Below are 23870 nucleotides of genomic sequence, written 5' to 3'. Positions count from 1 at the left end.
AAGGACAAAACACAAAAAAAAAACATTCATTGCTTTGTCTCAAACAAACCAAATGATATTTTTTTAGCAAGATCTGATATCAATCTACATTTTCAGTTCAAAGCAGTAAAAAAAGGCCGAACATTTCCTGACTTTTTCTTAGAAGTCTGAATTAAATCTCAAAATTCCAGACGTTCATATTTAATGTCAGTATTTTGCCTTTTTTTCCCCCCAAACACTTAGTAGGTTAATAAATAGTCTTTCACATGATCTTTGTGCGTGAAAGTGATTTCAAGGAAAATGTTTTGCCTTAATTAATGAATTTAAGCACTGGGACACATGAGGCATGATATCTTTTATTTCCGCAGGATGGTGAATAGTTTCCTGGTATGTCATTGTGAAGGTGTTTGGTTTTAGGGTAAGAAATTCATGGAAACAGAACAGAGTTGTTACAGAAAAGTCCTGGAGGTTTTCTTTGAGGCGATGATCTTTGTGACGATCAGGAGCTGTGACCTCGGAGGAACAGGTGATCTCACTGATAGTAAAAGCTGGCTGCGACTCTGAAGACGTCGGACGTGCCTTCGTACGGTGTGATGACAGGTCGCAGTCCTTTCAGCTGTTTGTAGTGTCCGAAGTGTTTGATCCTGTAGGAGCCGTTGGGGGCCGACTGGGGAATGTGCCACTCGACGGTGGAGTTACTCTGCTGGTTTGAACCTTTCAGCCAGTGAAACCTGCAACAAGAGAGTCATTTAATATCCTCAAAGACAACTGCAGTTAAAGGCTGGTGTCAGCAGGGCAACTTTTGGTGCCTGATTTTGATTTAGCTTTAGCCTTAAGGCCTGGTCACACCAGAAAGTGGCTCAGCAAAATTATCACATCGACCCGAATATAAGATGATTATAAGATACCCCCCCTTTTTTAATGTTTTTGGGAAAAGACTTTTTGAAGATACAACACAGTTTGACACAAAGGACTAGTGTTAAACTTTGTTGTTGGTGACGTTTCCTTGAAATCCTGTTAATCTAAATGTGTTGTTAATAATGTTGAGATTTGGACTGTTGGTCGGACACAACAACATTGTGAAGGCGTCACTTTGGGCTCTGGGTCGTCGTGATGGCGTTTCTCACTATTTTCACAAGTTTTACAAACCAAACAATCAATCGATTAATGGAGAAAATAATCAGCAGATGAATCCAGAATGAAAATAATGATTAGCTGCAGTCCAATACAAAATGAACTCCAGCTCAACCAGCTGCAGCAGTAACATCCTGCTTTACATTAATGCACGAGGAATAATAATCTAATGACAGAATATATAATAGTACAACAGTCACAGGGACGTTTTACTGCTTTAATACTTTATGGACATTTTCCTGATTACACTTTTACTGAAGTAACATTTTCACTGCAGGACTTTTACTGTAACAGAGTATTTTTAGTGTGGTATTAGTACTTTTACTTAAGTAAAAGCCTCTGAATACTTCCTCCACTACTGGCCTTTATATCGAGTATGCACCTACTACACACTAACCTACCTGGTCTCCCATGATGCATCAGTGTGGACGACCTCCCAGGTTTTTGTTCTGTTGTCATAAATCTCCACTGTAATAAACGTTTTATCTCTCTGCAAAGAACAACAAGATCAAGGAGTTTCGGGAGGATGGAAAGCAAGAAAGTAACAAAACTACAAAGACACTGAGGAACAAAGAAACAAAGAAGCAACCAGGAAACATTGCATTACAAACGGAAAAAGGAAAAAGACAAAGCTTTTGGTCTTACGATGTCTCCAGAATTTCTGGGGTTTCCTGCTACGAACGTGACAGAGACAACATCACCCTGAAAAACACATTAAAACATTTTAGTTTATGTATATTTACATAAAAACAGTTGGATGTCATCAGCATAATGATGGTAGAAACCTGATTAAACTGAAGGAGAAACTGACCAAAGGGCAGCAGCATCTTCAGACTGACACAAACTGGGCCGAGTGCTGAGCCCTGAGGGACGCCACAGAGCAGACAGTGTGAGCAGAGGAAGACATATAATGTCCTACCTGTCTATAGACGGGGTAAACCTGCTGCAGGACGTCTCCAAAGCTGCTGTTCACTGGTTTTCTGTCAAAGGACGCTGCAGGCAGCAGATTAAAGAGTTTCTCCTGAAAGAAGGGAGGCTGCGGCCCGACAGGCAGCTCTGACACTCTGTCCTAAAAACAACACACAATGAACCACTGTTAGTGTTCCAGTAATCATACAACCATCTTAATGAGACAGTCTGAGCTTTAATGCTGTAAGATGGGTTTTGTCACTCCTATTATGCTCCATTCAAGTTAGTGGAGGGCTAAACAGGAAGTTAGCCGGCTTAGCAGCGGAGTCTCTAGTGCACTTGCTCTATGGGCCGCACGATACGGAAGATCCGGGTAATTTTATACCGGGAAGTCAGACTTTTTTGGATTCGTCCACCACTGAGCAGCTTTTATAGGAATGAATGGAGCCCCACCTCTGACGCTGTATCCAGTTCTCTTTGTACATTTATTGTTACCCTGTGGGCTACAACTTGCACCCCATTTTTTTCAGCCTGTATGCTGTTTGCAGTGGACCCATGGATGAACAGACAACTATCACTGGATTACTGTGATACTGAAGAAAACTTAAAAACATGATGATTCTCAGGCAAGTTCTGCAGCATCTTTTTTCTCTGATTTCTAAGTGGATTTATGGAGGTTTATTCACAGTGGATATCAGAGATAATGATCTCCTCGGAAAGTGTAATTAAATCTAAATATACTGTGTGAGTTTCATGTCTGAGTTCATATCTGACTGAGTTATGACTCTGAAAAGGAGTCATAACTCAGATGATGACCATCAGTTTGATTTATTTACACTTTGTTTCTTAGAAATCATGTTTTTGTTTTTCTGCCAGATTTGTGACGCTTGGGGTGCTAAGTGTTTTAAAGCACGTTAATCGGCTCCATGAGCTGTGTGTCACTGCTGCAGCTCTAACTGCTGACCATGTTGGTGAGCGGTCCAATCAGAAGCCAACTAACTGACTGTTGTTTGTAGAACACCTGCATGCACCTGTCCCTTTCACCTCACACAGTATGAACGAAGTATATTAACACAGTAGAAAACTCCTAATGTAAGAATACTGTTTTCCATCCATTCCTTCCAATTAAAAGGCTGTTTATCAACGCTAATTATTAAAGGTGTAATCCGGCCTGTTGCACCTGTGCGATGGCTCTGGCCAGGCCTCGGTACTTTTGCAGGTAGGCACTGAGCGTGTGCGGACCGTAGATGGTGGAGGCTCCTTCATACCGCTGAACCTGAAAAACACAGGTGACAGATGTTTGAATTATTTACTTTGTTTCTCAAGTTTGGTGGACAGCTCTAAATACTACAGTACCCATGAGCCTCAGCTGCCGTCTACCTGGTACTCTTCGTAGGTGGTGATGTAGTGAGTGTACACGTTACTCAGGCCAGCGATCACCACCTCCGGGTCCCTGAACGCCCCCTCCGACTCCAGCTCCTAACACACACACACACACACACACGGTAATACCACGTGACATGTTGCAGGTGTGAAGCGGTGCTGATGTTTGTGTTCATGTTGTATCACCTGTTTGACAGCTTCTCTTAACCTCCTCCCCGACATGGTGCTGTTAATGTGCAGAGCAAAGCAACAAGGTCAGGGTGAAGTCATGAGGGATGGCACGTAGTGTAGGAAACGTTTCCATGGTTACGACTTGGAAGTGTCGATCAGTGTGATTAGAAAATGGAAGGAAAGAAATGGAAACTAATACTGAGTGTAATGTACACACTCAGTGGACATTATTAGTGTGGAGGTAAAAGCTGGTGTCCATGATCAAAACAATCTAGTAATAGAAGTAGTAGTATATTAGTGTTTTCACCCGAGTGGAGCACCGAGCGCTCTGCTACGTACAGGATGCCCTACCTTATTAGTGAAGGTTGTTGGGGCTGTGTGCATCCTGAAAGGAATACCTGCAGACACTACCTTTTACTTAAAGGTGGTGTAACGTTATGCGATTCTGGAGAAATCCAATACCATGACAAATACCACGATATAGAGCAAACAACACAACAAGTAATGTAACTAACGTTAACTAGGTTGTGGGTTAGCTTAGCTAGGTTGTGGGTTAGCAAGCTAAGACGGTGTAGTCCCTCATTCGTCCAGGAGTGTTCTATCGTAGAAAAGGTTTCAGTCGTAGTCGTCTGGACACTGTTTTCAGAATCAAGACGTTTCGGCTCCCATCCGGAAGTCATTCTCAATTGTGAAAAAATTGGACGGGAACTGTAAATTTAAGCTACTCTGAGTTACATAAGCCCCGCCCTCAGGAAGGAATCTGCCTGAGTATCTGTTAATAGCTAGTTTCACCTGAAACTGACCTAATAGTTTCAAGATGGCCCAGTAATCAGTAATCAGGCCTATTGTTTTCTGGCTGCATCTACTTCATCACTGTTAAGTGCCTCATTAGCATGTGATAGGCGTGACCAAGGTGATAATACACTCTGATAGACTTTGGGCAGATTGAATCTCAGACCACCATTTCTGTTCAAAGAGGGGTTCTCTTTTTTCACAAAAATGGCTTCCTTGACGCCCGTTCAAACCAACTCTTCTCTCTACTAAATCTCTTCACCTCGCTGTCTTCAAATGTGTGGTTTGTAGCTTTTAAATGCAAATGCACGGCGCTCTGTAATCCTGAGTTAGCGTGTCGTCTGTGCTCATAAAGTCTTTTGTGAAGTGGCTGTTTGGTCTCACCTGTGTACCGTTCTTTGCAGTTTTCCTCACTGCACTGAATGGAGTAGACAACATTGCTCTGTTTCTGTGTGGGTAACTTGTCCTTAGGGTGAACGAGTTTCTGTCTTAAAGTGTTGCCTGGTTTAAAGAAGACAGGAACATCGTGCTGTCTAAAGATCCTTTGTAGTTTTTCAGACAGTCCAGATACATAAGGAATGGAGACACCGTTCCTTCTTGGTTCAGTTACACTTTTGTCCAGTTTTTTGGCTCTTTTAACTTTGTTGAGAGCCCAAGTAGGATAACCACAGGCTGAGAGTGCATTCTGGACATGCCTTTCCTCTTTCTTCTTACCCTCTGAGCCGGTGGGCACTTCTTGGGCTCTGTGTTGTAATGTCCGGATTACACCCAGCTTGTGCTGTAGTGGATGGTGTGAGTCAAAGAGCAGGTATTGATCCGTATGTGTTGGTTTCCTGTACACTTCTATCTGGAGCTTTCCGTCCTCTCCTCTGAGAGTAGAACAATCAAGAAAGGCCAAGCAGTTCTCTTTTGCATCCTCACGCGTGAACTTGATGTTGGGGTCCACCGTATTAATATGCTCTGAGAACGCTTCCAAGTTCTCAGAGCATATAATCCGAACCAGATCCACGGTTTTCTGCCCAAAATTCTTCAAAATAAGACGGTGTAGTCCCTCATTCGTCCAGGAGTGTTCTATCGTAGAAAAGGTTTCAGTCGTAGTCATCTGGACACTGTTTTCAGAATCAAGACGTTTCGGCTCCCATCCGGAAGTCTTGCTGGGTTAGCAAGCTGTCGCTACAGTTGCTGCTGCGAAGCTAACAGCCAGAGAGGACGAGATGGATTCCCAGAGCCAGCACAGCAGCTCCAGACAGCGATGCTCACAACTCTTCTGCTACTATAACTAACATCACAACAACAGCATATCCCGGCAAACTAAAGTCAGCTGAATGTCCGTGGGTAAGTCATTTAATGTTACTTGACACACAAATCATGGCTGGAACAGTGTTGTGTGGCTCGGTCCAAGCCTCTTTGTGTGTTTCCCATTTACAGAGCCGGGGCTGAGTACAAACACCGGAGGGTTTTCAGCGCTCACACTGAACGGACGGCTAGCGGACCGAGAGGAGGTATTCACTGAATTTGACAAAAAGACGTTTTTATTGGATTAGAATCGCTGACCCCACCTTTAAGTAAGTTTTGAAAGCAGGACATTTACTTGTAACAGAGTATTTTTACACTGTGGTATTACTACTTTTGCTTAAGTAAAAGGTCTGAGTAATTATTCCACCACTGGCTTTAAGCTGTATCATCAGCAATACAATCAGTAGTATTATCAGTAGATCATCAGTAGTATAATCATCAGTACAACAGTATAATCAGTAGTAGTATTAGTAAAACGTTACGTCATCTCTCCAGGAACAGCTACGACAGCCACAGAGCCGATGGTGATGATCTGAACGTCGATAATCTGAGGATGCCACGGCAGAGGCCAGTTCATCTGCACACATACACACACATAACACAGCTGTGTTAACAAACAATAAAACAACACTAACTTCACATCATTTACAGCCATCGCAGATCGCATCATCCCCATATCACAGAACTTCACACACACAGTTACACATCAATATCTATATCAGGACTCTCATTTTTATTTTACATCTTTTGGCATCACGTTCAGCTGCGTACGTTTTTGTCTGTGTCTCGTCCTTTGATCTGTATCACAGATCATTAAAAGAAGTTTGGCTTCTGTATCATTTTCACTGATAATAAAATAACCATATTTAGCACTGGCATGATTGGTAGGGTTTAACTGGCTTTATGGGGACTTAAAGTGTCCCACCATGACTTCCTGTAGATCAGGGGCCTCAAAAGACAGTCAACGTATTTTCACATGACATACTGTTATTATTAGAAAATACTTTTTTACTTCAGTCATTTAATTTTCTAGTGAGGCTCAAACATCAAAATAAAAATAGATTTTTTATTTTACATTGAACATTTAGGAAGCTGCACCCAACTGTCAACATGAACTCTGACTAACTCAGTCTGGTTTACTGTGTGTGATTTACACACCAAAATGTCTTTTCCTGAACCTTGAAATCAAGAGAGTGGGAGGTTCTTGTGTGGTTTGGTGTGACTGCTTCCTGTCTCTTTTGCATGTAGAGCAGTATGATCCACCTTTGGAGTGTATATAGTTTCAGACTGTATACACTCATACTGATATCTTCAGTTTTTACAAGATTTCTTTTCCACCAAGTGTTCAGTCTGTCCCCGCAGGAGAGAAAACCAGAGGCCAGATGTATAAACGATGTGTACGCACAAAACATGTGTACACCATTTCCCCCTCATAAACAGACTTCAGACCAGCGTACACACAGTTTTCTACAGACATCTGCAGGTGAAATGATGAGGAGATTAAATATCTGGTGAGAGACGAAACTATAATAAAACATGTTTGTTTAGGTTGTTTGCCAATTTCACTGACTTATTATTCTGCCATCTACACAGCATTCTGTAAAATGTCAATCAAAGGCTCATTTATAAACTTCTAATTTTAAATGATTCATAATGAATTTTATCTTTTTATTTACATTGGAGGCATTTTTTCATGTTTAATAATGGTGATTGAGATATCACAGCTGATGATGGTTTACAGGTGGTGAATTATTGGTACAGGTGCTCTAAATATCCACAGCCGTGCGTAATGACAGCTGTTCTGTTGGAGAACCTTGTTGATGCAACACAGTCGGTATGCAAACGGACGTTAAAGGTTGTTTCTACGTCCATTTCCGTCTCACTGTGGCGATGAAATGAGGCTCGAGGTTCCACAATGAGAGATTTATAAAACAGAACCAGGCGAACACACACTTTATAAATCTGATGAAGAAAATGGTTCTGCATATTTCTGTCTTTGTGCAAACACACAGTTTTAGTCGTGAATCTACACAGAGGTTTATGCATCTGGCCCCTGGACTGTGGCCCCCAGGTTAGTTGAGTTTGAGACCCAGCTGTGGATCCATTTTCTGAGATGATGTTTTTATTTTCAGTCAGTGTAACTGTGTTAAATCTCTGCTTCCTCCTCACCTCCCCCGTGCTGAACAGGATCGGTTTGGGACGATGACACTCCTGGGTCTGATTGGACGGCTTGCCCAGGAGAGCATCTCTGATCCCGTCCCAGAACGGGTCGCCCTCCACAGCGCCTACAGAGAGAGAGACACTCGGTTATACAGGTAGTTATACCAAAAACAGCAGAGTGACAGTAGAATGAGAGACGAAGAACAGTAGAATCACCCTGAGTGAAGTTGAGGTCTCCTCCTCCGTCTGTTGTTCCTGCTGCAAAACTGTGACCCAGAGCTGGTTTACATGTACTGACCTGACACACACACACACACACACACACACACACACACACATTAAGTACTCACCTGTAAATGTGAATACAATTTGTACATGTGTAACATAATCTGCAAATATATACAGTCAACAACCTGAATGTAAATGGCCTTTTATTAAGGAGAGAAAACTGTAATTATTTAGCTTCAGGAGTCGAAGAAACAGATAATTCTTCGTTTCAGAATCAGAAATACTCAGAAATACTTTATTGATCCCCGTAGGGAAACTCTTTATTTCCACCTCTGTTATGCTTTTGTGTCTTTTGTCATGTGACTTTTCTCAGTACACATTTACAGATTGAGAACTTTGTTGTTGGTCGGTTGTGGGGATATTATATGCAAGTGTGTGTGGAGAGTTATGAAACTGTATCTCAAAGTGGGTTGTTAGGGTAGTTTGGGAACCACTGTCTACTAGCCATGCTAGCTACACCGCTAGCATGGCTGAAACCTGTTGTGTGTCATTTTTATTATGTTTACATTGATGTGTGTAATGTGTATATTCTGTGTGTGTGTGTGTGTGTTACTGACTGTGTGTGTGTCGTTGATCTGAATAGTAACATCCGTCATGTTGACCCACTGATGGGCAGAGTGAAGGAAGCCAGTCACCTCTTCGACTGCGTTAGCATACAGCTCCTGCAGGGGGCAGCAACACAAGCACATTCACTGTACTGACTTATTCTCATAACCTCAAACAAAGACCAAGTCCTAACCTTAAAATAAAAAGAGTACCTTATGGGGACACGGTGAGTCCCCATAAGAAATGTGAGTCCCCATAATGCAGTGTGGGAACAGGTTTGACGTCCCCACAATGTAGTTAATACAACATTTGTGAGGACTTTTTATTTCACTTTCATTTCAAAGAACTTAAAAGTCACATGGTCATATTTTAACTTGTGACTAATTAAGTATTATTCGGTATCGGGGCTGATGCAGGAATATTTAAATTCCGATCGTTTCTTTACTGTGTTTTGTCCACCTCAGCCTGCTCGTGCTGCAGCGCTGATCTCATTAATGACAGTCGGCTCTACAGTGTTGAGGTGACTGAAACGAGTATCCGGTGCAGTTAATGTACTTTTATCATCATTTTAATGTACGAGTATCATCAGAGTAAAATACGTCAATATCTGTACTCGTAAATATACAACTTTTATTAAAAAAAACTTTTACTGTTCTGTAGTTCTCTTACTCTTGTAATCAAACACGTTGCTCTGAAGCTCACTTCTGAGGCTGTTCTCTAAATAGTTTTCTAATAAATATAACAACTTCTGATCAATTTCAGACTTAAACATCCGAGTAGCCCCGCCCACTTCTGGCTTAAGCCCCACCCACGTTATATTTAAGCCCCGCCCATTCAGAGTACAGATACGAATACAGATAGTTCAGCTGATTGAACAGATACAGATAATGGTGTATATGCGTGTGAAAATTAGAGAGTGTGAATGAGAAAAATGTTTTGGGAGTACCGGTGCTCCTAAAGTTCTGACGTTAACGGAGGCATAATACACAGATTCACTAAGTTTCAACGCTAACAAATCAGTTATCTCTCCTCTCTCTTTCTCGTGATCAAAGCTCAGAGTAGAAAACATTCAGGAAGCAGCTTCTCATGTTCAACACCGTACAACCAGAGTGTTTCTGTAGCTCCAGCAGAGTGAGACGTCTTCTCTATAGATGATCTCACGTCAGTTTCAGGAGTCACGTTCTCCAGTTAAACTTTCATTCAAAAAACTTGATCGGGACTTCTGCAGTTTAAACGCAGCAGATCACATGTGAAAAGTATTTCTGTGTCCATCCTGACAGACAGATAAGACTTTATCAATAAAGACTTTGAACAGGCAGGTAGACAGACAGGTACCTTGGCCTTCCTGTAGATGTTGTGTCCGATGATCCTCGTGCTGTCGAACATGTCGTCTCCTGGTCCGAACGCCTGACACATCTTAGTCTGACAGACACACACTTCCTGTTTACTGTCTGCTGATTATACTGAATGTGTGTGTGTGTGTGTGTGTGTGTGTGTGTGTGTGTGTGTTTACCCCTCCTACAGGACAGGAGCTGTTCAGGTAGTCGCATGGCAGCCCAGTGTTCACACAGCGAGGTCCTCTGATGTTCGGACTGACGTCGCCGAGGTTACTGGAGGAGAAACCAGCAACGAAGCCTCCCTGAGTACACACACACACACACACACACACACACACACACACACACAGGCCATCAGCTGACATAACCCCCCCCACCAACCCTGCGGGGCTCTGTAATAGTGGCATGGACATTATACTGGCTTTATTAAAGGTTCCCTGTGGAGTCTTAGGGCTCTTTCACACCTACCTATCCATCGTTTGGACCGGACTTTCTGACTTTTCAATTTGATCTGCATCAAAATTACAGGTGTGAAACCTACCCTGGACCACGGTCTTTCACACCAAACAGCCAAACCTTGGTCCGACAAAAAGAGGTGGTCTCGGTCTGGATCAAGTTGAACCATGGTTTGGTTCGTTTCTAGTGAGAAAACATTTTTTGGATGGTTCGGACTTTTGGACCAATTACAGGAAGTTCTGGCAGGAAATACAATGCAACAAGACAAGATGAGTCGCAGCAGAACATGGGGAGCAGACCAAATTATTAATTCTAATTATTATTATAGTGGGAACGAAATGAATCTGTTCATTCATTCTTCTCCATTCATTCAAACTGCGATAGAAGCTACCTGCTGAACTGACAACACGGCGACATCAGACGCACACCCGTCTACAAACCAATCGATTACAAGTATAGGGAGACGCAGCTCACACAGGATGATGACGGGTATGTCACGTATGGTTCTTTAGTGCACTCGCATAATTACAATGTGAAACCAAAACTAACCAGATCAAATGTATACGATGTAACAAAAACACGAACCCTGGTTCGGACTTTCAGGTGTGAAAAGGCCCTCAGACCCCTGCGAGCTCTGTGGAGCTGTTTTTCTATGAGTGCGTTCCCGTTTTGTCTATTTCATGCACGCGGTTACGCAATACACAGTCCAGTCAATTGTTTCACATTATTCTGTTGATCAACAAGTGGCAGTAACACGTCAAGAAACGCAGCAATGCGCCAACAAAGACAGGGAAGAAGAAGACTGCAAGCTAGTAAACATGGACGCAAACAATGCAGGATGTAAAACACCTACAAAAAACTCAGCTTTGCAAATGTTTTATGAAATGCATTCAACATGCTTGTTAGACCTCGATGATACACACAATGAGTTTTGGTGAATGTAAACATAACGTTTGTTTACAAGAAAACTCCACAGGGCACCTTTAAGACAGGTAACAGGCAAACATGGAGGACGTTTTGACTTTGAATTAAGTGAGAACGTTTTGGAAATGAAAGCCTGTCTCTGATATGAGCCTATATTTCAACTGCTCTGCTTGCTAATGCAGTTTGCTCAACTTGCTCTGCTATTGTTGCTGACTGTTAGTGAAGCTGGATTTTTGCAGCCAATACAGAGTTTAAAAAAAAGATCTCACTGAGAAACTCGACCACCGGTGGTGATTTAGAGCTTTGGAGACCAAAAACAGTCTGAAAGACCAACTTCTCACAATGTGACTGCTGCTATGACCAATGACTAGAAACCATCCAAACAGAATATGACACACTGTGTCCACTGTATCATACACTGGACCCGTCTCGCACAGTGTAACACTCAATAAACCCACACCGTCGTTGTTGTCACACACCTTGAGATTTGTTTTATTTCTTTTAAAGAATTACGACTGAAATGCTTACTGAGCGAGAAAGCAGTTTCCAGTATTCTTACGGTGTTTCTCCTCTCAGGCTGCAGGTAACACCTCTACCAATCAGAGGGTCGGACAGTAGCCCTGATAGCCGCGTTAGTACCCTTGAAACCTTTACCTAACCCGTACCTCCATGTACCTAAACCCTAGATCTGTTTTGCGTTTCCACTGCAGACAGTACTCTTGAATGTAGGCTGAATTGTTGCCGGATGGTAATGGGCGCATCAACCATGTAAGTAGCGTGACATCATATCTAACGCGACGCAGTGAACACAAAGGAGGACATCGGATGTTTTGTTTTTCTTTCTTCTCGGTATGTGGCTGTTGATTACAACAAGGAGACAAGCTTTGTTTGAGAAAAGGCTGCAGGCAGCGAGGAAAAATACCGCCAAAATAAAGTTGAGTCCTGTCGCGCTCTGTTGACCAATCAATGGAACGAAAAAACGGGACAGAATGGAGTGGTTCCATTGGCACCATCCACAACGCGAAAATAACGGCTCTAATGTGTAACGAACTGGACTGGGTGGTGGAAACACGGCTGATGTAGCCTGAGAAGTGAAACCCAGAACAAAGATGCCCTTGCTTCTGCTCATGAAGCTTAACTGCGGTGTTCACAGTAATGACTGAAAGCAGGATCCTGTGCAGAAAGACCTCATAATGTCACTTCTCCTGGCAGACATCGGATCTACCTGTCCAGGTAGATCTCCGGGGTTCTTGTCCTGCTCCAGCAGGTAGGAGGCGTAGCCCATGTTGTCGCTGCTCACCATGCGGTTGGTGTAGTTCATGCTGACGGCGTGGACGGCGAACCAGCTGTCAGGAGAGAAGACCAGAGTGGAGTTAAGACTCCTTCACACAAGCACTTAAATGGATTCATTTCAGTTTAATCACTGCGATCAGTGGATTCCAATAACAGCAGTGAAGTAAAGCCACACAAATCCGTCACATCGAGTTCGACTTTGGTGAACTCTCAAACATGAATTCACGACTTTGATCAGTAACAAGCCGTCCTGACGGAGCTGATCTTTGAGTGGACGCAGAGTCCAATATGGAGGAAGCTATCGTAGCTATCAGTGTTTTTTTGTTTGGAGGGTCTTGTATATAAATAATGAATATAAGATTCAATTTATATTGTATCATACAGGTGCCAGTATCAGAAATCAGTACTCAGCCATATTATCATTATTATTATTATTATTATTATTATTATTATTATTATGAAAGGAAGGTGCTGGGTGTTTTTACCTGAGCATACCGATCCCGTCTCCATCCAGATCAGTGAACTTGAGCACCAACACCTGTTTATCTGTGTTCCACTTATATCTGAAGGGATCAATAAGAATACTAATCAATAATGTCTTTACATATTGGAAGGAAAATATAGGAATCAGTTTTCTCCCTCGAGTACAAATAAAAATATGTATTTACATTCATGTGAATCTGTATATGATACAACATTACAAACATATCGTATACATAAACATACATAAAGCAAACGCTGAAGATAAATCTCCAAAAACAGTCAAGTTATTACATAAATAATATTTACATGGATGCATTTATAAATCTAAACCTTAAGTTTACTAACAATATTAATACAGTCCTTCTCTCTCTCTCTCTCTCTCTCTGTCTCTCTGTGTACCTGTGTCTCTCGTCCTCAGGGTTGTTCAGGTAGGACTGAGGACTTCTGTTCAGGCTGCTGTCGTCCAGCTCTCCTCTGCTCCTGTAAATCCTGCCTGGCCTCATGGTGCTGTGGGCTATATCTATACTCTGGAAACAAAAACGCAGCTTTACAGTTATTCTGGGATATGTCTATACTCTGGAAACAAAGGTTTACAATTATTAATACAGCATCATGTGATCTTGGATCAATAAAGTGTTTCTGATATTCCTAAACAGAGAGTCATGGTACGAGGGGGGTGGCTATACTCTGAAAACAACGTTGAAATTATCAATACATGGTACATCAGGCTATGTCTATACCCTGGAAACAAAGTTTTACATTCATTAATACAGCTTCATGTTGTGATGGGCTACGGGTATATTAAGAAAAGCAGTTTTTGTATATTTGGGCTCAAGCAGTATTATATTCTATAGCATTCGTGTTCAGAGGCACAAAATAGGGAAGGAGGGAATAGAAATGTAAACATACTTTTATCCCCCGCTAAATTTTACATTATGATGATTTTTCACCACTGACAGTAATTTTCAGCTCAGTAAATATCTCCCAAAAAAATGTTTTGTAATAATGTTGTTTTGTGAAAAGCGTGCTTCTCCTCTGCAGCTGTGTGATGAGTCTTACTGTATGAACTGTGTAGGGCGCTGAACATAAACCAATCAATACATCACACACACACACACACCTTGACGATGCCGTTGACCAGCGGCTCGATGGACGCCTTGATGTAACCTTTACTGCTGATCATAAACAGGGTGTACTGGAAATATCCGGCTGGTCCGCAGTGTGTGTGAGTCCCGCTCAGAACCACGTTATCCTGACGGTACAGATCCCCGTATTTCACCCGCAACGCCTGCAGAACCTGCACACACACACACACACACACACACACATTATTTCTTTACGTACATTTTTTATTTTTATTTTGTTTTGTTATTTGCAGAGCAGACAGGAAATGTGGGGAGAGACAAACACGCAACAAAGGTCCCCGGCTGGATTCGAACCAGGAAGGTTTGAATCTGAAGCCCTAAATGCTTGTGGGTTCACACTAAGTGCGTTTCCATGATCACTGAAATTCGCAAATGAAAAAACCTAAGTGGAAACACCACATATTTTTAAATAAGTGTGTGTGTGTAGAAAGAGTTTCCTGTCTGAGGCGTGGAAGCTGTGTGTGAGTGAATAACTGCTGACGTCACGAAGCCTGAAGAGCTGAGAGCATCAGATGTGTGGAGCGATGAAGAGGCTGGAGCCTGACTGTGTGTTGCTCAGCATCTTTAGCTCTGCAGTACACACTGTGACCTTTAGCATTTCAGTTACTATAAATAAATTTGTATTTAATCAACTTGGGAACACGAGGTGACGGATGGGGGAATGAATTAGGGGCCCACAGCAAATTTTTTCCTCAGGGGCCCCACAGAAGGTTAATCTGACCCTGGCATTGTTTTAGAGTAAACTGCTCAATAATACATAAACTAGCTAAAGTATCTCCACCTCAACCAGCTACGCCATTAAAATTAACCTTAATAATAACAATTAATAATAATAATACATATAATAGTACAACACTGAAAGGGGCTACTTTGATACTTAAGTACATTTTGCTGTTACTATACTTATGTACTTTTACTGAAATAAAATGTTAAACGCTGGATTTTTACCTGTAAAGGACTATTTTTATACTCTGATATTAATACTTTTACTTAATTAAAGGATCTAAATACTTCAACTATTAATATGTGTTATGTCCTGTTGTGTGTGTGTGTTCACCTCCAGTCGTAACCTCTGTGATATCATTCCTACATCTGCAGTGACGAACACGACTCTGCGCCTCCCGTCGTCAATGATGAAGGCTCGGCTGTACAAGCGAGTGTGAATGCCTGCAGCCGTCTGCTGAGGGTTTGCGTAACCCATCTAAAAACACACACACACACACACACACACACAGATTGGTGTGGTCATTTCAAAGAAAATATAAATATTGAGCTCAGTAATGGACGTCAAACATGAATCCACTTTTCACTTAACTTGCAGTTCGTCTTTGTTGATGTTGTTTATCATTTGTGTTTCAGGTTATACATGTTGCTACTTTCTACTGAAGTCTGCGGGGATAGAGAGGAAATATGTGCTGGATGAACTGACTCTTTAACCCCTCTTGTTGCTATGATAATACATCAAGTTCAATTAAAAGAAAAAGAAAAATACAGCTGCACATTGAATTATTCATCCATCCATTTTCTGCTGCTTATCTGGGGCCAGGTCACGGTGGTCCAGATGTTCCTCTCACAAGAAACGTTTTCCAGCTCCTCCTGATGGATCCTGAAGGCGATTCCAAGGCAGATAAGATATATAATCTCTCCAGCGTGTTCTGGGTCTCCTGCCAGTTGGACATGCCTGAAAAACTTCCAAAGGAAGGCGTCCAGGAGGATCCTGATCAGATGCTGAACCACCTCAACTGGCTCCTTTCAACACGAAGGAGCAGCGGCTCTCCTCCGAGCTCCTCAGCCTCTCTCTAAGGCCGAGCCCAGACTTTTCGTTTCGGATCTCATTGTTTCGGTCGCTACCCAAAGCTCATGACCGGAGCTGAGGGCTGCAAGGCAGACCGACTGGTGAATCGAGAGCTTTGCCTTCCAGCTCCGCTCCCTCTGAACCACAACAGTCCGGTACGCCGCTGCATTGCTGCTGAGGCCACACCAATCCACCTGTCTGTCTCAAGGTCCATTTTACCCTCACTGGTGAACAAGACCCCGAGATACTTGAACTCCTTCGCAACAACTCACTCCCAACCCAGAGGGAGCAATCCACTGTTTTCCAGCAGAGAATCATGGCCTCAGACTTGGAGGTGCTGACTCTCATTCGGACTGCTTCACACTCGACTGCAAACCGCCCCAGTGCGCGCTGAAGGTCACGGTCTGATGAAGCCAACAGAACCACATATGCAAAGAGCAGAGAAGCAATTCTGAGGTCATCAAACCGGATACCCCGAAAACATGTTTGACGTCCTGCCGAGGATACAACACAGCTGTCACTCCGGTTATATGAGGACCGGGTGGCTCTTAGCAACAGCCCCATACCCCAACTGGGTGCGTCAAATTGTCAAAAATCTAATCAACTTAACATCAGGTATCCAAGTATGGAACCGGGCTTTGTGCGGGTCAGCATCAGCATGCTAGCTGGTGCTAAAACACACATTGACGTTCTCGGGCAGATTGTGTGTTTGCTTATGCAGTTCATTCAGAAATGTTCAGACACATCCAGGTTGACCTGAGGGTTTATGGTCCTCTGACTGAGAATGTGAAAGTTTGATATCTCCGATTTCAGCAGAGAAACCATAAAGATTAGGAACCGTCCGGCCTTCGCTGCAGACTTTGGAGTTTGATTCCCTGCAGATTAAAAGTGTGTTTGTGTGCCTTCCTAAAGTCCTCAGTAAGCTGCTGTTTACGTCCAGGTTGGGAAAATATGGGAAACCAAAAACACATTCCTCTACTGCACCTCTTTTCAGAAATATACTGTATATAAGTATGGGTATTATATATCTTAAGGGGTAAACAGGGTAATTTCAGTGGGAAAGTGTTGCCTTGTGTCCAGAAACATGTACAGTTGACCCACTTTGAAATCAGGATCACACCTTGTATGCAATGACGGATGACAAATGAATCCATCAGAATGATGAAAAAGGATTGACATTGGACGAGCAATGAACTGGCTGATGTTAACAGCCCATGTGACTGGCTAAAAAGTCTCAGGTTCTCAGGTTGAGTCCAGCTGCTGCTGTGCATCCTGCTGTGATCTGGTACCAGAGGACCAAATGTGCGCCGGCTCAATCCCGTACCTGATTTCAAGATCAGCTTAGGTTTTGCGGTGCAGACTTTGTAAGATTTGGTGCTGAGAATCAGGTCCAGTTAGGGCCAACCTTTAAGAGTAATTTTTATCTCTACGGGGACGGGAGTCGCTATTGTATTTATGCTGACACCTGTGAGTCTTTAAACACCTGGAAGTTGTTATTATCTCTAAGTGGACACCTGCAAGTCTGTTACTGTCTCTTATTCTATGTCCACTGACCACAGGAACAAAGGTCGTCTGCATTTAAATCCTCCTCCATGTTTTAAAGTGTATTTGTAGTCATTTTACCCATGGTTAGCTTAGATGGTGTAGTCCCTCATTCGTCCAGGAGTGTTCCATCGTAGAAAAGGTTTCAGTCGTAGTCATCTGGACTACTGGCTGCACCTCCCTCATCACTGTTAAGTACCTGATTAGCATATGATTGGCTTGACCATGGTGTTAATACACTGTGGTAAACGGTTGTCCAGATGACTACGACTGAAACCTTTTCTACCATGGTTAGCTTAGTTTCATCAATCAGTTAACTGCCAAGAGAGCCTGAAGCATCAGTACTGTTGCTACGGGTACCTGCAGTTTAATATACCTTGAGCACTTATATAGAGCAGTGGTTGAACAGCTGAACTTTGAGTTGTACTCATGACTTCTGAACATGGAAGAAGCAGTGTGGCTGGAGACCTTGGAGGCAGCATCAGTGTCCGGTGTGTGTTTTGGTACTGACCAGAGGGATTTCGGCTGGTGGCCCGGTGCAGTCGGCTCGGCCCACTCCGATCAGGTAAGGTTTGTGCTGAGGCTCTGGACTCGGAGGAAGGGTCGCTTCCGGAGCTGACAGGACAATAGAGAAGGATAACTGTTAGTTTTAAAGGACCATACAGCTACTCTGTCATGTTTTAGCTCACTACAAATTTGTATTATTCACATCCCTGCTAATCATTTTTGAAATCATTAGTTTTTAATTCCTTCCAAACAGTTAATTGCAATAGAAGTCAACCTGAAAAGAGACAACCCATCACAGTAAATGTTTAGTCAGCTTATTTTTGATGCCACAGTATATTTTTGTATATAGGTGGTTATGTGTTTGTATTTAGGTGTGTCATGATTTCCTTATAAACTAAAAGCTATGCTAGCAACTGTGAGGCTGTACTTAGACACACCGGTGCTTTGAGCTAAATGCTAACATCAGCATGCTAACATGCTCACAATGAAAAGGCTAACATGTTAATGTATAGCAACTATAATGTTTACCATGTTCGCCATCTTAGTTTGTTAGCATGCTAACACGCTAACACAAGTTATTACAATTCATCCTGAGGGGAACATGAATGTCTGAACAAAAGTTTGTGGCAATCCATCCAATAGTTGTTGAGATATTTCAGTCGGGACCAAAGTGGTGGACAGACTTTGCCGTCCCTGATGCCTCACTGCTACTGTGGCAAAAGAATGAACATCTTTCATTTCTTTTAATCATTCATTTAAAGTTGACTTTGGCGCCATCCGGTGGCAGTATCCAGAACACACTGTGTCAGGCGACAGTTTCTGACATGGTTTGGCAAAATATAATGCTAAAACTGCACCGGTTTGCACCACAAACAGAAACTTATAAAAGTACACATAGGTTGTTTGTTATAGTTAAAAAAATTCATGTTCAGACTCAAACCAACAACATGTCGGTCCGTCTCTCAGTACTGTCTGACTTCCTGTCTGTGGCTCTCAGCTCCGAGCCCATTGGTTCCTACTGAAGACGTAAATCTTTAAAACACCTCACAAATATATAGTTTCATTAAAAAAAAAAAGGTTCAGTATTTCCTAAAACAGCTGGTCACTAAATCCAATCACAATCCACATTTGGTGCTCTAGTGAGTATTTCAAGTATTACTAAAGAAACATGCAAGTTTCTATTTTTATGCTTCCTGTTCTAGATGTGAATGTGTAGTCTGATGTGTGTGTGTGTGTGTGTGTGTGTGTGTGTGTGTTCTCACTTGTGTGTGTTTTCCAGGTAGCCATCAGTGTGATCAGTGTCACACACACGGCTGTCATGACGATGAACAGGACGGCCAGCGTCGCCTCCCGAGCAGAGATACCACAACACACCGACTTCCTGCCCGCCATCCTGTCTGTCTGTCAGCACAGGAGGAGGAGTCAGAGGAGTCGCTTCAAATGTTTTTTTAGTGATCTAATCAATGATCATCAACACCGACCATGGATGATGTAACCAGACCATAGGTTTATGTTGGGGTCCCCAGTTTTACTTTACTTTTTACATTTTCAACTTTGTTTACATCTGTGCCAGCGTCCAATCAGAAAGCATTCAACAAATAAACAAGGAAATATCTGTAGAAAGAGTTTCCTGTCTGAGGTGTAAAAGTTTGTGGATGAAACCAGAAGCAGACTGAGTGAATAACTGCTGACGTCATGAAGCCTGAAGAGCTGAGAGCATCAGCTGTGTGGAGCGATGAGGAGGCTGGAGCCTTCCTCACATGAACACATGAAGCCAACAGAAACGTCATGTTTCCATCGTCTGAGCTTTTAATGACGTCGTCTCGCTGCGTCCTCTTCTTCTGCGGTGCTTTAACGGCAGCGGCTGGAGGATCAGCTCCACCAGCTGTTCACCTCCATCAGCCAATGAGCTCGCGTTCTCGCAGCAGCAGTGGGCGGAGACGAGCAGCGAGTCACGTTTTATTTTAATGAGTTTCTGGAAATTTGGTTAAAATTTGCTTTTCATTTGGATGGAAACCTGACATGTGAGACAGAACAGTAGCTGCCATAAATGTCTGGATGATGAAAAACAACTTCCAACAGCTCATAAAGCTGGTCTGAGGTCTGTTTCCACTGAGCCATAGCATCGTCCTGGACTCCAAGAAACCACAGAGGAAACAGACCCGAGTTCAGACGTAAAAATGAATCAGAATCTGCAACAACATGATCGTACTCACCTTCTGTGTGAAACCAGGAGAGAAAGTGTGTTTGTGTTGAGCGAGTCTGATCGGAGTTCAGTCCAGCTGTTATCTACCTCATAAACAGTCTGCAGGTTTTCTCCTCTCTCACTCCAAAGGTCACACACCTGAGCGTCACTCAGATATAGATTATAGATCTGTGATTACATGCGTTATGAAGCCACAATACATGCATTCAAACTGTTATCAAGCTGTTTGGTTTTTGAGTTAGACTGTTCAACTCAAGGTCCACTTTCTTGCTTATTTCAGAGCTTTTGACCGTATCACACGGTCTTCATCAGGAAATGGAGTTTGCTCAGTTGTCACAGAACAACATGACAGCAAACCAGCCTTGTGTCTCGCTGTTCTGCCAGACTTTGAGCCTTGGTAAAGGGTCCAAACAATCCATGTCCTGGTGTTCACACAGTTCCCTTGTCACAGGAATAGGTTGCAGGGGAGCAAATAAGCTTTCCACTTAAAGGTCCAGTGTGGAACATTTAGGAGCAGCTGTCGGCAGAAATGGAATATATTATTTAAGTATGTTTTCATTAGTGTATAATCACCTGAAAATAAGAATTGTTTTCGTCACCTTAGAATCAGCCCTTTATATCTACAGAGGGAGCGGATCTCCTTCCACGGAGGCCGCCATGTTGCACCGCCATGTTTCTACAGTAGCCCAGAATGGACAAACCAAACACTGGCTCTAGAGAGAGTCTTTAGCCCAGTTTTTTAACGAGTTTCTCGGCCACCGTAGTTTCTCCTACACACTTGGAAGGGCGAATGCTAATTAAATGGTGATGCCACTAAATCCTACACACTGGACCTTTAACTGACACTCATTTAATGTTTTTTTAAAAAGCCCCTGGCACCTGCACTGTAGCTCTCTAAACACACTTAATGGGCCATCACACAGAGACGCACCAGGTGCAGCTGCTTCAAAAATCCCAAAACAGGTGGTGCGCCCGAGGAGCAGCGCTGCGTGCGTCCCTGCTCCGTAGCTCGACCACAGTCCACATTTGAGTGTACAAGTGTTTCTGTTTTTCAGGTATACTCTGTGTGCATTGCTCCCTGTTTGTTACCTCCTCTTGTTAACCCCAGTTAAATCAGTTCATTCTCATGGGTCAAATGGCATGGGTAAAAATAAGTGATGTTGTGTGTTTTATTCATTTTGGTTTCAGGAGACAACTTGACTAGTAGCCGTTTGCACCCTACTACATAGCCAACCTTGAGTACCAGGAGGAGGTGGCGTGTACAATGGAGCTCATTCAAATGTAAGGGTTGAACTCGCACAACCTCAGAACTTGCCTTTTACGTATGTACAGGGTTCATACAAAGTTTTTAAAGTTTGAAAAATGCTTAATTTTAACTATTATGTTTTCAAGGTTAGGAATATGCATAAATTCGAATATACTCCTTGAAAAATGCTGTATTTGTTTATTAATCTGGTTTGTCATCTGCACAATCTTGTGTACATAATGCAGCTGTTGACTCCATTAAGAATACATGGTGGGAGGAAAACTTCTAATCCATAAGTGTGATTATATGCATCATAAAGGTGAAACAATCTGCATTAAATGTTGTGAGTGTTTCCTGACACTTTACATGTGCTTCATAGGCATGAACCCTGAGAGAGACAAAAACTTCAAAAGGAAAAGTGACCACAGGGCGACTTGTACAGGGAAACAGGCTGCAGTGAACCCGCATGTCTCCACTCTGCAAACTAATGGACTACCAGTGAAAACACACACACACACACACGTCAAGATGTCGATATATTGTCCTCTTTGTTCTTTTCAATATTTCTAGCTACTCCTTGAACCCTCTGGGTCAGGATCTGTACCTGAAGTACTCTCCATTTCATCCTTTTCTTGTTCAGACGTTTAACAGAGACTCACTTGGGGCCTTGTTCTTTGCTTTGGCCATGTTGGCCAGTTCATGAAGTGATGAAATATCTTCAATGCCTCTGTGGCTTTTTGTATTGTTTCATGATCATGTTGGTTAACTTACGTAGTTAGAAAAAAAACATATGCACTTTGTATCCTTCTGTATTGTGAAGTTTAAAGGAAGTACAAAATTCATTTTGTATTGTTTTTAAGACTGTGTTCTCAAATGGTGTGGGTGGCCTTTCTTCACCTCGGTGGCATGACCAGGCCTTTATTTGGGGTTATTTTAGAGACATGCCTTTATTTCTACATGTATCATATGAGCTGCTGTTGTAGTAAGTAATTCCACCCCTCTCAGTTCGTAACACAAACAACAATTTTACTTACAGCTGATGCTGGACTTTTCTCGATTTTAATTCTTCTTGATCTCAGCTAAGCATTTGACACAGTTGATCATTGTATTATATTGGATCGCCTTGAAAAGTGGTTTGGCATCAGGGAGACTGCTCTAGACTGGTTCAAATCATATTTGAATCAATCAAACTGAACTTTTTCAGCAGTGGTCGCTGATGCCTAGTCTTCTGTGGACCCCAGTTGTTCTGTGTAATACATGCTGACACTGGGCTATATCATACATAAACACAAAATTCAGTACTATTGTTGACATGAACCAGTGAAGAAAGCAATTTTCTGAAATCATTCTTTTTGGTCTTCCAAAGTCTATCCCAATTTTACAAAAATAGCCCGGTTCCCAGTCTACAAATGTCAAACCTGCAGCCATAAACCTGGGTGGGCATACTTTTATATCATCTCAGTTAGATTATTGTAATTAATTATATTCAGGGTTAAAGCCACAAAACGATCTCACTCCTTCAGCTGATACAAAACGCAGCCACTGGGTTTTTAACAAGCACTAGAAGACCAGATCACTTCAGCCTGTTTCAGCCTCTTCGCTGGTCACCAGTTAGTTTTAGAGTTGATTTTAAGATTTTACTGATCAGGTTTAAAGCACTTTATGGTTTAGCTCCCAGTTGAATGACTTGCTGATCCCCTATGGCCCAGAGTGCAGGCTCAGATCCTCGGGCAGGACTCTAGCTGTTCCTGAGTTCTGCTTCAGGACTAAAGGAGAACTGGTTTAACTTTCAGGACCCCTCAGCTCTAAACTCCCTGCCTGAAAATCTGAGGCTGCTGAATCAGTGACATATTTTAAATCACTTCTCAAAACTGATCTTTAAAAAAGCTTTTTATTATTAATTATTAATCTTATTACTATTATTCTCATTATTACTATTATTATTTTATTAATAGTAATATTGCCAATACCATTACATTATTATTATTTTAAAATTCTATGTGGAATTTGCATTGTGCTACTGCATGCTGTCTCTCTCAATTCAATTTGATTCAATTGGGCTTTACTGGCATGGAAAACAGATGTTAACATTGCCAAAGCACGTGTAAAATAAAAACATACATAAACAGAAGAAATGTGATATTAAAATATATACAGATCACCAAGATAAGATAATAATAATAATAATAATAAATTGTAGACTGGCATTTAAATACAAATACAAATAAGGGAAAACTACATAGACACTAACATATTTTTTAATGTGTGTGTGTGTGCA

The 23870-nt window shown here is 42.2% G+C and overlaps 2 protein-coding genes across 3 annotated transcripts in view; one reads left to right on the top strand and one right to left on the bottom strand.

Annotated features, from left to right (window-relative positions):
- The window catches only part of LOC122867428 (microfibril-associated glycoprotein 4-like), a 439962-nt gene that overhangs the window by 282153 nt on the left and 133939 nt on the right, over positions 1–23870 (top strand). The window lies entirely within an intron of this gene.
- On the bottom strand, positions 320–20507 carry asah2 (N-acylsphingosine amidohydrolase 2). Of its 2 annotated transcripts, none has more exons than XM_044178180.1 (21): positions 20357–20507; positions 19403–19541; positions 18145–18248; positions 15354–15497; positions 14272–14448; positions 13551–13678; positions 13154–13231; positions 12601–12721; positions 10172–10297; positions 9994–10080; positions 8670–8774; positions 8041–8122; positions 7834–7949; positions 6147–6241; positions 3592–3631; positions 3403–3501; positions 3203–3298; positions 2033–2182; positions 1759–1815; positions 1515–1603; positions 320–710 (listed from the first exon to the last, which is right to left on the bottom strand). In XM_044178180.1, exons 2-21 carry the CDS (start codon positions 19530–19532, stop codon positions 512–514), a joined length of 2223 nt encoding a protein of 740 aa, XP_044034115.1. In that variant the 5' UTR covers positions 19533–19541; positions 20357–20507; the 3' UTR covers positions 320–511. The 2 variants fall into 2 exon arrangements, with proteins under 2 accessions (XP_044034115.1, XP_044034116.1); XM_044178181.1 differs by having other exon boundaries at positions 19403–19537; positions 20357–20479.

The sequence above is a fragment of the Siniperca chuatsi genome, linkage group LG20 (genome assembly GCF_020085105.1).
Source record: "Siniperca chuatsi isolate FFG_IHB_CAS linkage group LG20, ASM2008510v1, whole genome shotgun sequence".
Lineage (NCBI taxonomy): Eukaryota > Metazoa > Chordata > Actinopteri > Centrarchiformes > Sinipercidae > Siniperca > Siniperca chuatsi.
This window is presented reverse-complemented; position numbering and strand designations above follow the sequence as displayed.

Bases quoted from the DNA above. Each gene is read 5' to 3' on its own strand.
- asah2 (XM_044178180.1), bottom strand. From the start codon at position 19,532: ATGGCGGGCAGGAAGTCGGTGTGTTGTGGTATCTCTGCTCGGGAGGCG. The intron at 14,449-15,353 runs GTGAACACACAC...GTGTGTGTGCAG, and splicing joins CACAGAGGTTACGACTGGAG to GTTCTGCAGGCGTTGCGGGT. The intron at 12,722-13,153 runs GTAAAAACACCC...CTCTCCTGACAG, and splicing joins GACGGGATCGGTATGCTCAG to CTGGTTCGCCGTCCACGCCG.